This window comes from Rhagoletis pomonella, unplaced genomic scaffold (genome assembly GCF_013731165.1).
Source record: "Rhagoletis pomonella isolate Grant_MI unplaced genomic scaffold, Rhpom_1.0 Rhpom_scaffold_01767, whole genome shotgun sequence".
NCBI lineage: Eukaryota > Metazoa > Arthropoda > Insecta > Diptera > Tephritidae > Rhagoletis > Rhagoletis pomonella.
In genome coordinates, this window is record NW_023460322.1 from 1 (window position 1) to 11168 (window position 11168).

At 32.6% G+C, this 11168-nt stretch overlaps 2 protein-coding genes across 3 annotated transcripts; one reads left to right on the top strand and one right to left on the bottom strand.

Moving 5' to 3' along the window:
* Positions 1-5: 5 nt before the first annotated feature.
* Positions 6-4359, top strand: LOC118752718 (zinc finger protein 3 homolog; the record flags this gene model as incomplete). The annotated part of the gene is made up of 7 exons (XM_036487601.1): positions 6-165; positions 244-775; positions 840-972; positions 2230-2616; positions 2713-2968; positions 3611-4142; positions 4209-4359. Coding segments are annotated over 7 exons (2115 nt in total), but the record flags the coding sequence as incomplete, so codon positions are not given.
* An 11-nt stretch (positions 4360-4370) lies between these two features.
* Positions 4371-7257, bottom strand: LOC118752719 (zinc finger protein 58-like). 2 transcript variants are annotated; one of them, XM_036487603.1, is made up of 8 exons: positions 6731-7257; positions 6255-6595; positions 6089-6164; positions 5694-6026; positions 5341-5628; positions 5013-5276; positions 4685-4955; positions 4371-4620 (listed from the first exon to the last, which is right to left on the bottom strand). In XM_036487603.1, exons 2-8 carry the CDS (start codon positions 6528-6530, stop codon positions 4476-4478), a joined length of 1653 nt encoding a protein of 550 aa, XP_036343496.1. In that variant the 5' UTR covers positions 6531-6595; positions 6731-7257; the 3' UTR covers positions 4371-4475. The 2 variants fall into 2 exon arrangements, with proteins under 2 accessions (XP_036343496.1, XP_036343495.1); XM_036487602.1 differs by having other exon boundaries at positions 6255-7257.
* Positions 7258-11168: the final 3911 nt, after the last annotated feature.

Sequence of the window (11168 nt, forward strand, 5' to 3'; positions counted from 1 at the left end):
AGGCTGATTTCAAGATCCAACGGAAAGCAAAAATAAATGATTCCAAAACAAAAAAAGTTAAAGAACTCGTGTTTTGCAATATTTGCGGAAAAACAGTAAGAAAAACTAAACTTTTGCGACATTCTTGTACACGAAGTATTGAAGTTTTTCTCTGCAAATCATGTCGTAAGTACATTTGTTAATAACCTTAGTGGGTATTTTTTACAATATCTTGCAACAAGCAACTTAAAAGTATTTACTTAGCTCGAACCTTCAGACATCGCAGCACTTTGATTCAACATGAACATATACACGAAAGTAATAGAGAGCGAAAATTTGCTTGTGGGGAGTGCGGTAAGAAATTCTTTACGCAAACGGCACGCAAAAATCATTTGAAGACGCACGACCCTAGTCGAAAACCGTTATTTCATTGCAACGATTGTGGGCAATCGTTTTTGTTTAAAGGTAATCTGTTTGTACACCAACAGAAACATGCAGGCCAAACGATACAGTGCAAGTATTGTCAGAAGCGTTACGTTCGTTCTATTGATCTTGAAGTGCATTTACGAAGCCACACGGGTGATACGCCATTTAAATGCGATAAATGCGAAAAAGCCTTTACAAAAATGTCCACACTGCGAAAGCATTCACAATTACATGAGGGACTACAGTGGAAGTGTGAGGACTGCGGGAAGGAATATTCATATGAATGGACACTACAAAGACACCGTCTAGAACATACAGGGTTGCCGTTAAGATGTTCAATTTGTGAAAAAGAATTCCCCGAAATGTACAAGTAAGCCTATAAAGTAATTTACCTTTAAGATAAAAATGCATATTTTCATCTTTAAAAAAAATAGAGTACGCCGACATATTAAGAACGTGCACAAGATTAATTTGCCCGAAATAGAAAACTTCGTTGTATCGCTCAAAGGGAAAAGGAAGAATGGAAATGTAACCCAACATTCTACTGAGAAAGCGGGAGAGCTTGCAGTAATGAATTAGGAATTAAAATTATTTGACGCATTGAAAATTCTTGGGTAATATTTTTAACAACCACACATAAATAAGGGATGTACACATGTTTGTGGTGTGTAAACGAGATGTTTAAAGTGCAGTCATACTTGGCTATGCAAGTTCGTATTCTACATATTTTGTCATCAAATTAAGGAAGTGAAATAGTAATCAATCTTCGTGTGAACACAAAAAAATGGAGGGGTATGAACCAAATATATTTTAAAATTTCCAATGTTAATTAAAATTTTTTGAATTTCTTTTGAAAGGTTTTAAGCACCGAGAGCGAAGGCAGAGCGATTACGTTCTCGATGTTCGCATTATGAGAGTAAAAGATGCACTGACGAAATGTATGGATCGCGTTTTGAAAGTGCTACACGTTCTATATTTGTTGACGGTATTGCGATCCGCGATCCAGATTACAAAATGTTTAGAAATTTTGCGATATAGATCACGAACCATGAATACTGCATGCTACACCGTCAATAAATAGCGCGATACTTGGATAACGTCAATAAATACGGACCGTGTGACGAAGCCCTTAAAGCAATTGGTGCGATTTGCAAAATACATTTGTAACGAACGTAATAAATATTTTAAATTGAAGCTCTTAAAAACACATCATTTACGTCATATCCATCAAATTAGTGGGAATATTTTTGACTTTTTGTTAAGAAATCCTCGAAAAAGATTTTTAAAATCGTCCGACTGGCAGAACAAGCGTGATGGTATCTTTAAATTTTAATACAAAATAGCTGTATTTATTGAAAAAACCAATAAAATTACATTAATTACATTAAGCAACCGGACTACGGTTTGTAATATACCAATCGATAAAAATAATATCTCTGATTTTTTATAAAAAAAAAAATAAGCAATGGCCGAGGTTTATTGTTTTCCAATTTTCGAATCGTACGAAAACAAGGAAAATTGCACAAAACTCTCAGCAAATAAAAAATTTACAAAATTTGCATTTAATTATTTTCAACACAAACATTACTCGGACAATTTTTTTGGAGAATATAGGTACTGCGATAAACAAATGTTTGCCGAATTTTACACAAAACTACACCAATTTTTCTAGTCCGAGTTTTCTTCGGTTAGCTTGTGGAACAAACCTAATTCAGCATTTTTCATCACTTAAAATTAGAAATCGATTCGTAATTATTGGTAGTTGCAACAGAAAAATCGATTCCCGTATCTAAGGGTTATCGGATTATCTCATCTTAATTTGTTTATAAAACTGCAATGAGTTTGGCTATGGCAAATATATGTCGGGCGTGTTTATGTAAAAAGCAGTTTAAAGAGCTTTATGATTGGTATATGCCGATGGACGACATCAATGAACCACTAACGTTAATGGAATGCTTTCAATTATGTACACAACTGGATGTAAATAAGACGTCACCAAAATCCCAAATGAAGATGCATTACTTATGCAAGGACTGTGTACATGAGCTAATAAATGCATTCAGATTCATAAGAAAAGCACAAAAGTCTGATCAGGAGCTATGTAGATATGACACTGGATGTAAGCATCAATCAGAACGTTTCGAGTGGATAAATATGCAAGAGTACGATGATTCCAATTGTTGCGAATCTGAGCAAGTATCACATGAAGAGGTATATATATATATATATGAACATATGTGTGTATGCATGTGAAATATGTAATACATTTTTAATCTTGAAAAAAAAAAAATTTGTCTGCATTGAAAGCATTTAGCTATTGAATACTTAATTGAAGAACAAAGAGAAGCTCACGATTTAGACACTTTGAATAGTTCCCCCGAAAATCGGCAGTCCACAAACAACAACAACTCGGAGAATTATTTACTCACGGAAATGGAAGAAACAGAATTATGGCATTTAAAGAATTCCAAGAAGAATGTATGTTTAGAGGAACGCCTCAAATATAAACCCAACAGCATCGATGATCCGGAAAAGGAATTATCACGAATGGCTCCAGAAATAGGTAAGCAAAGTGCTACCAACGCATGTGGAGCATCTTCTATGATTATTTGCGAATACTGCAGTAAACCATTAAAGGGAAATCAATACAAACGACATATATCTCGGTTTCACCCCAAAAAATGAACAAATAATGCTTTGTTACGCATGCCGTAAGTTTGTATTAAAATAATCATATATTTATCGTATTTTTCCTAAATCGGTAAAGAATCGAACACTTTTACTCAACAACTACATACATTTCATTAGCTAGATAAACAAAGTTATGTACTTTCGTTATAGGGATATTTTTTTTATGAAATTTCAAAATTGTTTCTAGTTAACCAAAGGCGCGATCTAAAGAATTTAAATAATAAATTCTGCAATTTTATAGTTTCTGCATATAAAAAAAAAACTGTGCATAAATAATTCCTGCCCATAAATAAATATATTTATTTTAAAGCCCTTGAGCTTGTACTTTACGGACTACTTATAGATTTCGGTAAAGCTCCGATTAGTTTGGTTTTGAATAATATTGGATTTGAAAAAGTGGTGAATGCACAAGAAAATGTTAACGCATAACATTTATTCAAGTTTCAATGATGTGTTCCGCACTTTTTTTAAGTAATTGTTTTGTGAAAAAAATACGGTTTTCTTTGTTGTTCAGCGTCTACCTTTGAAGATGCAGTTGGAATGAAGAGGCACGAACAGACCCATCAGGCGAATAGAAAGAGGTCTATAAGTTGCAACGAGTGCCAGCGAAAATTTTTTACTCAAAATGCATACAAAACCCATATTAAAACTCATGAAGAAAACCGGAAACCCCAATTCAAATGTGACCAGTGCGAAAAATCTTTCTTTTACAAAGGCGGTCTAAAGCTTCATAGACAATGCCATACTGGGCTTTCGTTGAAATGTAAAGTTTGTTCAAAGCAGTATCCGCGGCCTGTTGATCTTGAAATCCATCTAAGAAGTCATTCTGGCGAACTACCATACAAGTGTCCGAAATGCAATAAATGTTTCAAGTATGTTCATGTTTTGAATAAGCACGTCCGGCATCATGAAGGTCATCGTTATAAATGCAACTTGTGTGGAAAAGAGTACGCTCATCAATCAACAATGCTACAGCATCGTAAAGAGCACACAGGCTTACCGTTGCGATGCTCTATATGCGACAAGGGATTTGTAAAAAAATCAAAGTACGTTTGGAATAAACATGTATCAATGTATATTCTATTTGATAAGTTTCGCCATATTACTTTTAGGATGCGACGCCATATCGGCGGTGTTCATAAAGTGACGGATGTCGAGGAAATCGATCAGCTTATTGTAAAAGTAAAAACAAAAAGCATTTACCGGGGACGTGTAACAGAGATATAATCATTAATAATAAGATAAGATATAATCATAAAAAACATTATAATAAGTTTAGATTTCAATTACATTTATTTATTCTCAAACATAAGTATCAATTAAGTTTAACCAACATTTCCTCTATGTCGTTTGCCACATCTCCACCACTATCCTTTACTTCAATCTCTTTCATAACACTGTCCGCTTGTACTAAAGTAAGTTTTTTTTCTATGTAAAGGTTTCGGTGTTTGTAATTTTGTAACTTTAAGGAGTTCCTCTTCTGTTAGATCAATAAGATGCGTCGATTTAAGGTGTACTTTAAATCTGTGAACATATAAATTATTTACAATTAATAAACTCAATATTCCAAAAGCAGAATTTGGGATACTTTTGCTTGGAGGGATATCCCCGGCCACAATAACTGCACGGAAAAGGCATTTCGCTGTGTACAAAAGAATGTTCTTGCAATGCTTTTGTTGAAGTGAATAGCTTTCCACATTCTTCACATTGTAGCTTCAATCCTTGGTGTCTCCACATGTGTGTGCGCAGGTGCCCTTTTATAGCGAATTTTTTTCCGCACACTTCACATTCAAACGGATAATCCCGAGTATGGAATCGCATGTGTACATTTAATTCATATTGGCGTACAAATTGCTTCCCTGAAATTTTTCGTATTGTTTTTAATGTGCAATATCTACTTCGAAATTAATACACACCGCATTGATCACAATTTATTGTATCGCCTTTATGAAGGCGGATGTGATTTTCCAGAGCTACTTTACTGACATAAACTTTATCGCAATAGTCACATTGGTGAAGTTGTCGCTCGTTACGATGTACTTCACAATGCAAGCGCAGGTAGTGTTGTGTGGAAAATCGCTTACCACATATTTGACAGGCATCAGATTTGACACTAACTTCTTTGCGTTGGTGGTACTTATGATGCGTATTTAATAAGGTCTGAGAGAAGAACGTTTTATCTAAGAAGAATGCAAAAATCATCTTTGTTTAAATCAATCATGTTCATAATAGATTCTAACTGACCGCAAAAGTTACAAGGAAAGGTAATCGAATTGTCGTGAGTTCGACGCACATGGTCTTCCATTTTAACTTCCTGACATCGATATTCACATTCACTGCACTGTATAATCTTTGAATGATTGTTTTTTATGTGTTGACGTATTGTTTCTCCTTTAGTTACTTTTTGATGGCAAATTTTGCAAATAGAAGCTTTTCCATCAAAGGCTTTATGAGTTCGAGAATGAAGCAATAGCTTTCGACGAGTTTCAAATGATTGAAGGCAAGTTGAACAGTAGAAGGCAGAGTTCAAATCTATGAGAAGATAAGTATTAGCTTTGTTTGAACATAAAGTGCGTATTGAATGTTTTTGTTTTTACCGATTTCATTATCATCGATGATGATTTTCTCTGTATTAACATCATCCTCTTCGAAACTCTCATGGGTTATATTTCCACCATCTATGCCAACGTCCATTAACTCCAAGATGGAATGCTTTTCGGCTTCTATTAATGGTGCAGATTCATTTGTTATCGTTTCATTCAGAGACTCATTATCCTTTTCATTATTTTCTGAATAATCGATATTCAAGTTTCTATTCAAAGAGTCCTCTTCGATTAGTTTTATTGATAAAATAGGAGAGCTTGTATTATGGCTATGCTCAAATTTCGGGTTAAAATAAGAGCCACAATGTAAACAAAGCACCATCAACGCTAATGCAATACATAAAACTTGATATGAAAGTTCTTAATATAATCATTTCATTGCACATTACCTTGGTTTTCCGTTTCTTGCGTGGTTATATTGTCATTTCCATCTTCCTCCTCTTTTAAAGTTGTTACGACATTTTTCTGTAAAAGCAATTAATGTTTTTGGTTATCCAGGAAACTGTTTTAAGTTTTATTACAGCTTTTATACTTAAAAATTCAGCAACTTCTTACATCATCGCTGACTGATGACAATACTTCCTCATCTGCTACTTCGAATTCTGTTTCATATTCTTCAAAATCACCAAGAAGCACAATGCTTACATTTTCTTTGCTTTCTAGGCTGCCTTTTAAAATGGTATCTGCATATACAGATTTCTTAATGAAGTTCCAGGCAACTTCTAATTCAAACCCGCATTGTTCACAAATACTTTGAGGCATTTCCTCCTCTCGATCAGCTGCTGCTAATTGCGTACAAGTTCGGAAGCAATCCATATATGTAGTAAACATGCTTGATTGATGAGTCTCCAAGTGGAAGCTCTCAGGATTGCTTTGCTCGAAAGGAGTCTCCAGATCTATATAGGATAATGAAGTTTTGAGGCATACTCGACAGATCGGAACTATATCCATAAATAAACTCTAGTTAAATCTATCAGCTTTTATTTAATGCAATAATACACCAAATATAAGTAAATAAACACAAAATTTACAAAAATGTGCAAAATGTCAACACAGCGCCCTAAAGATGAGTATAAATAAATTATCGACCTTATAATCGATAGGAATTATAAAGTACACAATAAAAAAATTCTAGTTCTTTTTCCTATTTTTAAGAAAAGGGTGTGAGGTGAAAAACATTCCTACCAAAAGAACTTCACACAAAATGTGACTAGGTGATTAAACTCCATCTAAATTGACGGCTATATATACGTATATCATATATTACGTCGGAATGGGCGGGCCGAAATTAATGTTTATCACATGCACGCGTTGCTAAAAGAATACACTTTTGTTTAAAAGTACATTTATAAATTTAACATTAACTAATTCTATGTTGAAATACCATCAATTGCTGGTTACAAAGCTACTTATTACGTGTTTATTTACCACGTGTACATGTTGCCAGAGGATCATACTTGACAAAAGAAAGGTGTTCTGTGAAAAAGGTGTTACGCCCGATTCCTTCGACAACACAGAAAGGAGAATTCTTTTTAGTAAGGGTTATAATCCTTAAGCTCGACCAGAGGCCGCCTACGAAGAAAGAACTTTTTCAATGGAAGCCCCTAGATAGAGCCTGGGGTCCTCACTTTTATGCACAAGAAATATTAAATACATTTGGCGGCCCTACTCTTGTCCGGCGATACGGAAAGGCTCAAGTTATTGCCTTCATCTACTCAAAACAAGCAGAAACGCAGGTAAAAATTTTAATTTTTGCCCATTTTTGTAAGAACTCCCAATGGACCTGTATGGCGCCTCGGCAGTTGGGAGTTAAATTTTTGAAAACGGCAGTTCATGCCCTCTCTAAAATGGGGTGTGGGAGGTGCCACGCTCCCTCCCTTCCGCTCACCACGCACACAACGATTTGCCGTAAAGTAAAGTTTCCCTTAAATTGATTTTGAAAAAGGGTAGAAAAGGCTATTTCTTATTAAAGATGAAGAATTCCATACATTCTCTTAAGTCTAATAGTGCAACTCCAAAACAAGCTTTTCAGGCGTTCCGCGCTTTTCAGGCTTTCAGCAATAGCTGACTTGTATAGTTGAAAGCCTGAAATGCGAAAAAAAGATTATTGTGGAGTTGTACTCTAATAACGGCTGTACTACTTTAAACTTAGCAAAAAAAAAATCAGCTCAATACAAAAAAAAGCGCGAAAATTTTGGGAATTGAAATATAAAAGTTTAAACTATGGAAAATTCAATTAAACTCGCGTTTTTTTAAGACTAGCTGGTAAAAAACTAACAGTTTTGCTGGTTGTTGTCTCATTTACAAAAATTCAAACCTGAATGAGAAAACTTTAGTTTCGGAAATCACCAATTTGATATAAAAAATCTTAAAAAATTGTTTGGGCTGAACATATAGCATTATAATATATTATTAATTCATAATTTGATCATAAATTTATTTTAAATATGTTCGATCAAATATAATAAATCAATAATTTTGCTTAACAAATATATTGTGTTACTCAACTAAAAATTACAGTTGATTTGACAGATTTCAACTGGAAAAGTTTGAATGTAATATAGAACTCGAGATCAGTGAGCCTTAAAACGTAGTACGTTTACTTCTTGAGAAATTCTCCTTACTTTTAGAGAAATTGACAGCTCATTCGACAGCTGTCAAATCTCAAAGTTTTAATTTCACGCAAAATTCGTGACTAGCGTGTCTAAAAACCTTATCAGTAGCATTTAAAAAAACATATTCTTATTATCAGAAAAATTAACAGTCAATTTGACAGCTGACAACTCTCAAAGCTTTAATTTGATGTAAAATTCGTGATGAGCATGTTTAAAAACCTTATCAGTAACGTTTTCAAAAAGATTCTCTGATTTTTTAAGGAAATTGGCAGTCCGTTTGACAGCTGTCGACTGTCAAAATTTTATTTTGACATAAAATTCGTACCTAAAATCCTAATAAGTGGTATTTTCAAAGAGGTTTTCTTATTTTTAGAGAAATTAGCAGTTGATTTGACAGCTGTCAACTGTCAAACTAAAAATTTTATGGCACATTCAGATTTAGCATAACAAAAATACTACGATGATGCATTTTTATTATAATCGTAACAGCCCTTCTAATTTTTTGCTTCTCCGAACACTGTGTCCCATACAATTTTTAAATTGGGACTTGGCAACTTTTCACTCTAAGCTAGCGATTTGTACTTAGGTAGTCCGATATTTTAAGAAACGAATTATTTTTAATTGGTCCTGCTTCCTGCAACAAAATATAATTTTTCAGAAAAAGTGGACTTAGCAACTTTTTACTCTTAGCTAGCGATATGCAGTTTTAGAAAGTAGACTAAACAAGTTATGTAAAAAATACCACAATTCGTTTGCTTTTTAACTGGCAAGAATCTAATTACCATCGGAGTGGTTCGTTTTCGGTGATAAAGAACTAGTCCTGAACCTGAAATTTGTTTCACTTGTTAGGATTTTCCATGCAGGGTATACTTACTGTAGTTACTACCACACTATTTTAATTCCATAAATACATACAGATGCGCCTGTTAACATACATACCATTTACCACACTCACATACATATGTATGTATGTATGTATTTATTTTAATAGTTGTACACTGTGGTTCATTTCATTGAATTAAAATTTATTTTAAACAATTTTTTTTCTGTTATTTTTGCTAATCTACAGTAAATAGTACATAGTAAGATACTCCTAGGTGCATGCGGGTGGTGTAAATAGTAACAAATAGTTTACAGTTGCACTTTCTAAATTTAAAACAAATGCAAGACATTCAATATTCAACATTCAACATTCGATAAGTTAAGCTTCTCAAGCTACATACTTACTCCTCACATATTCACATACATATTTATGTATATGTATGTATGTGTACTTACTTATGCATAGAGGTATAAGCACATACCTATGTATTTATATATACGAATCTACATTGGGTAAATCCATATCAAATCGACCAATGGTTGGAGTTGACCCCCTTTGGTCTAGATGAATTTTGGTCAGGACTTTTATTTTATCATATAAATTTTTGCCAAAGCAATAACAAAAAAAAAATTCGAAAGTTCCAAATTTCACAATTTCTAAAATTTTGGAAGTTTGTTTTTTCAATATATTTTAAAAACTATTGTAGCTATAAAAATGAATAAAAACTATATTTACAAAATGCGAAAAATAAAACGAATTACAGAATTTTTAAATTAAATAAAACATAAACGCAAAATCTTGTACAAATTTTTGGCTTACTTTTTTATACAACACCTCTCTAACTGATCTTAAAGAGCATGAAATTTTCAAAAATGCGTTTTTTTTAAAGATATTAATTTTTGAACGTGGAATAAATATTTATTGCAAACTAAATTAAAAACAAATTAAAATTATATAAAAATGTTTAAGATAACTTTATTAAAATAGTAAAAAAAAATCAAACTTCAAGTTTAAAAACGCCTTGAAAATTTCAGGATCATTTAAGATCAGTTGAAGGATTTTTTGTAAGTTTTTGGTTTAAGGATTTTTTTTTTATTTCAAAATGCTGTATATTTGTTTGTATACATACATACATATTTTTTCTTTATAGGCCTAAATATATAAACTGTTGTAACCATAACAATTTTCGAGATATTAAAAACAAAATCTTGCGAAATCTCGGAAATTATGAAATTTAGAATTTTGTTTGTGCATATTTAATAACCTTCGAAACATTTTTTTTTCCTTTGGCAGATCTTCGTTATATGGCAAAAGAAAAGGTCTGACCAAAATTTATCCAAATCAAAAATTGTCTCTTCCAACCATTAGTCGATTTTACGTGGATTGATGTAAAAAATATACAAATTTTTTTTGCGCTATGATTCCGCATCCGCACCCCCGTTTTGCAATTTTTTCTTCAACATTAGCGCTGGACATATACACACACACACACAAATGTACAATATAAATTTACAAATATGTGTACGTACGCATGATTACACATTATCATTTTTAAGTCTTAGCACAGAAATAAACTTACACATTTGTAATTAAATTATTTACTCTCACTCTCACAACAATTTACTTATTATATACAACAATAGTCCCTAACTAACTAATTTAATTGTAATTTGAACAGTCTTTGTTTCGTTTTACTATGTATTACGCTAATAAATACCTACAACATTTTCGTTGTTATTACTATTTTATTTTTACTTAAAGTAAATATGTACTTATTTCTACTATTTAACAATTTTTTATATATATATTTATGTAAGTATTATGAAAACCTCATACATAATATATGTATGTATGTACGTACATATATACATACGTACATATGTACATGTAATAGAAGCGAGTGTAACGCTCTTACAAAAGTTATATATGTATGTAAGTATTTATTTAAATACACGGGCAGGTGAACATATTTACATACATGTATATGAAAACCTGTATGTACGACTATAAAATCGAATTATTCCTTAATCA

Excerpts from the sequence above, each read along its gene's own strand:
- LOC118752719 (XM_036487602.1), bottom strand. The coding sequence starts at position 6,650 with ATGGATATAGTTCCGATCTGTCGAGTATGCCTCAAAACTTCATTATCC. Across the intron at positions 6,027-6,088 it reads GCAAGAAACGGAAAACCAAG|CGTTGATGGTGCTTTGTTTA; the intron begins GTAATGTGCAAT and ends GTATTGCATTAG. Across the intron at positions 4,621-4,684 it reads GGATATCCCTCCAAGCAAAA|ATTTAAAGTACACCTTAAAT; the intron begins GTATCCCAAATT and ends ATATGTTCACAG.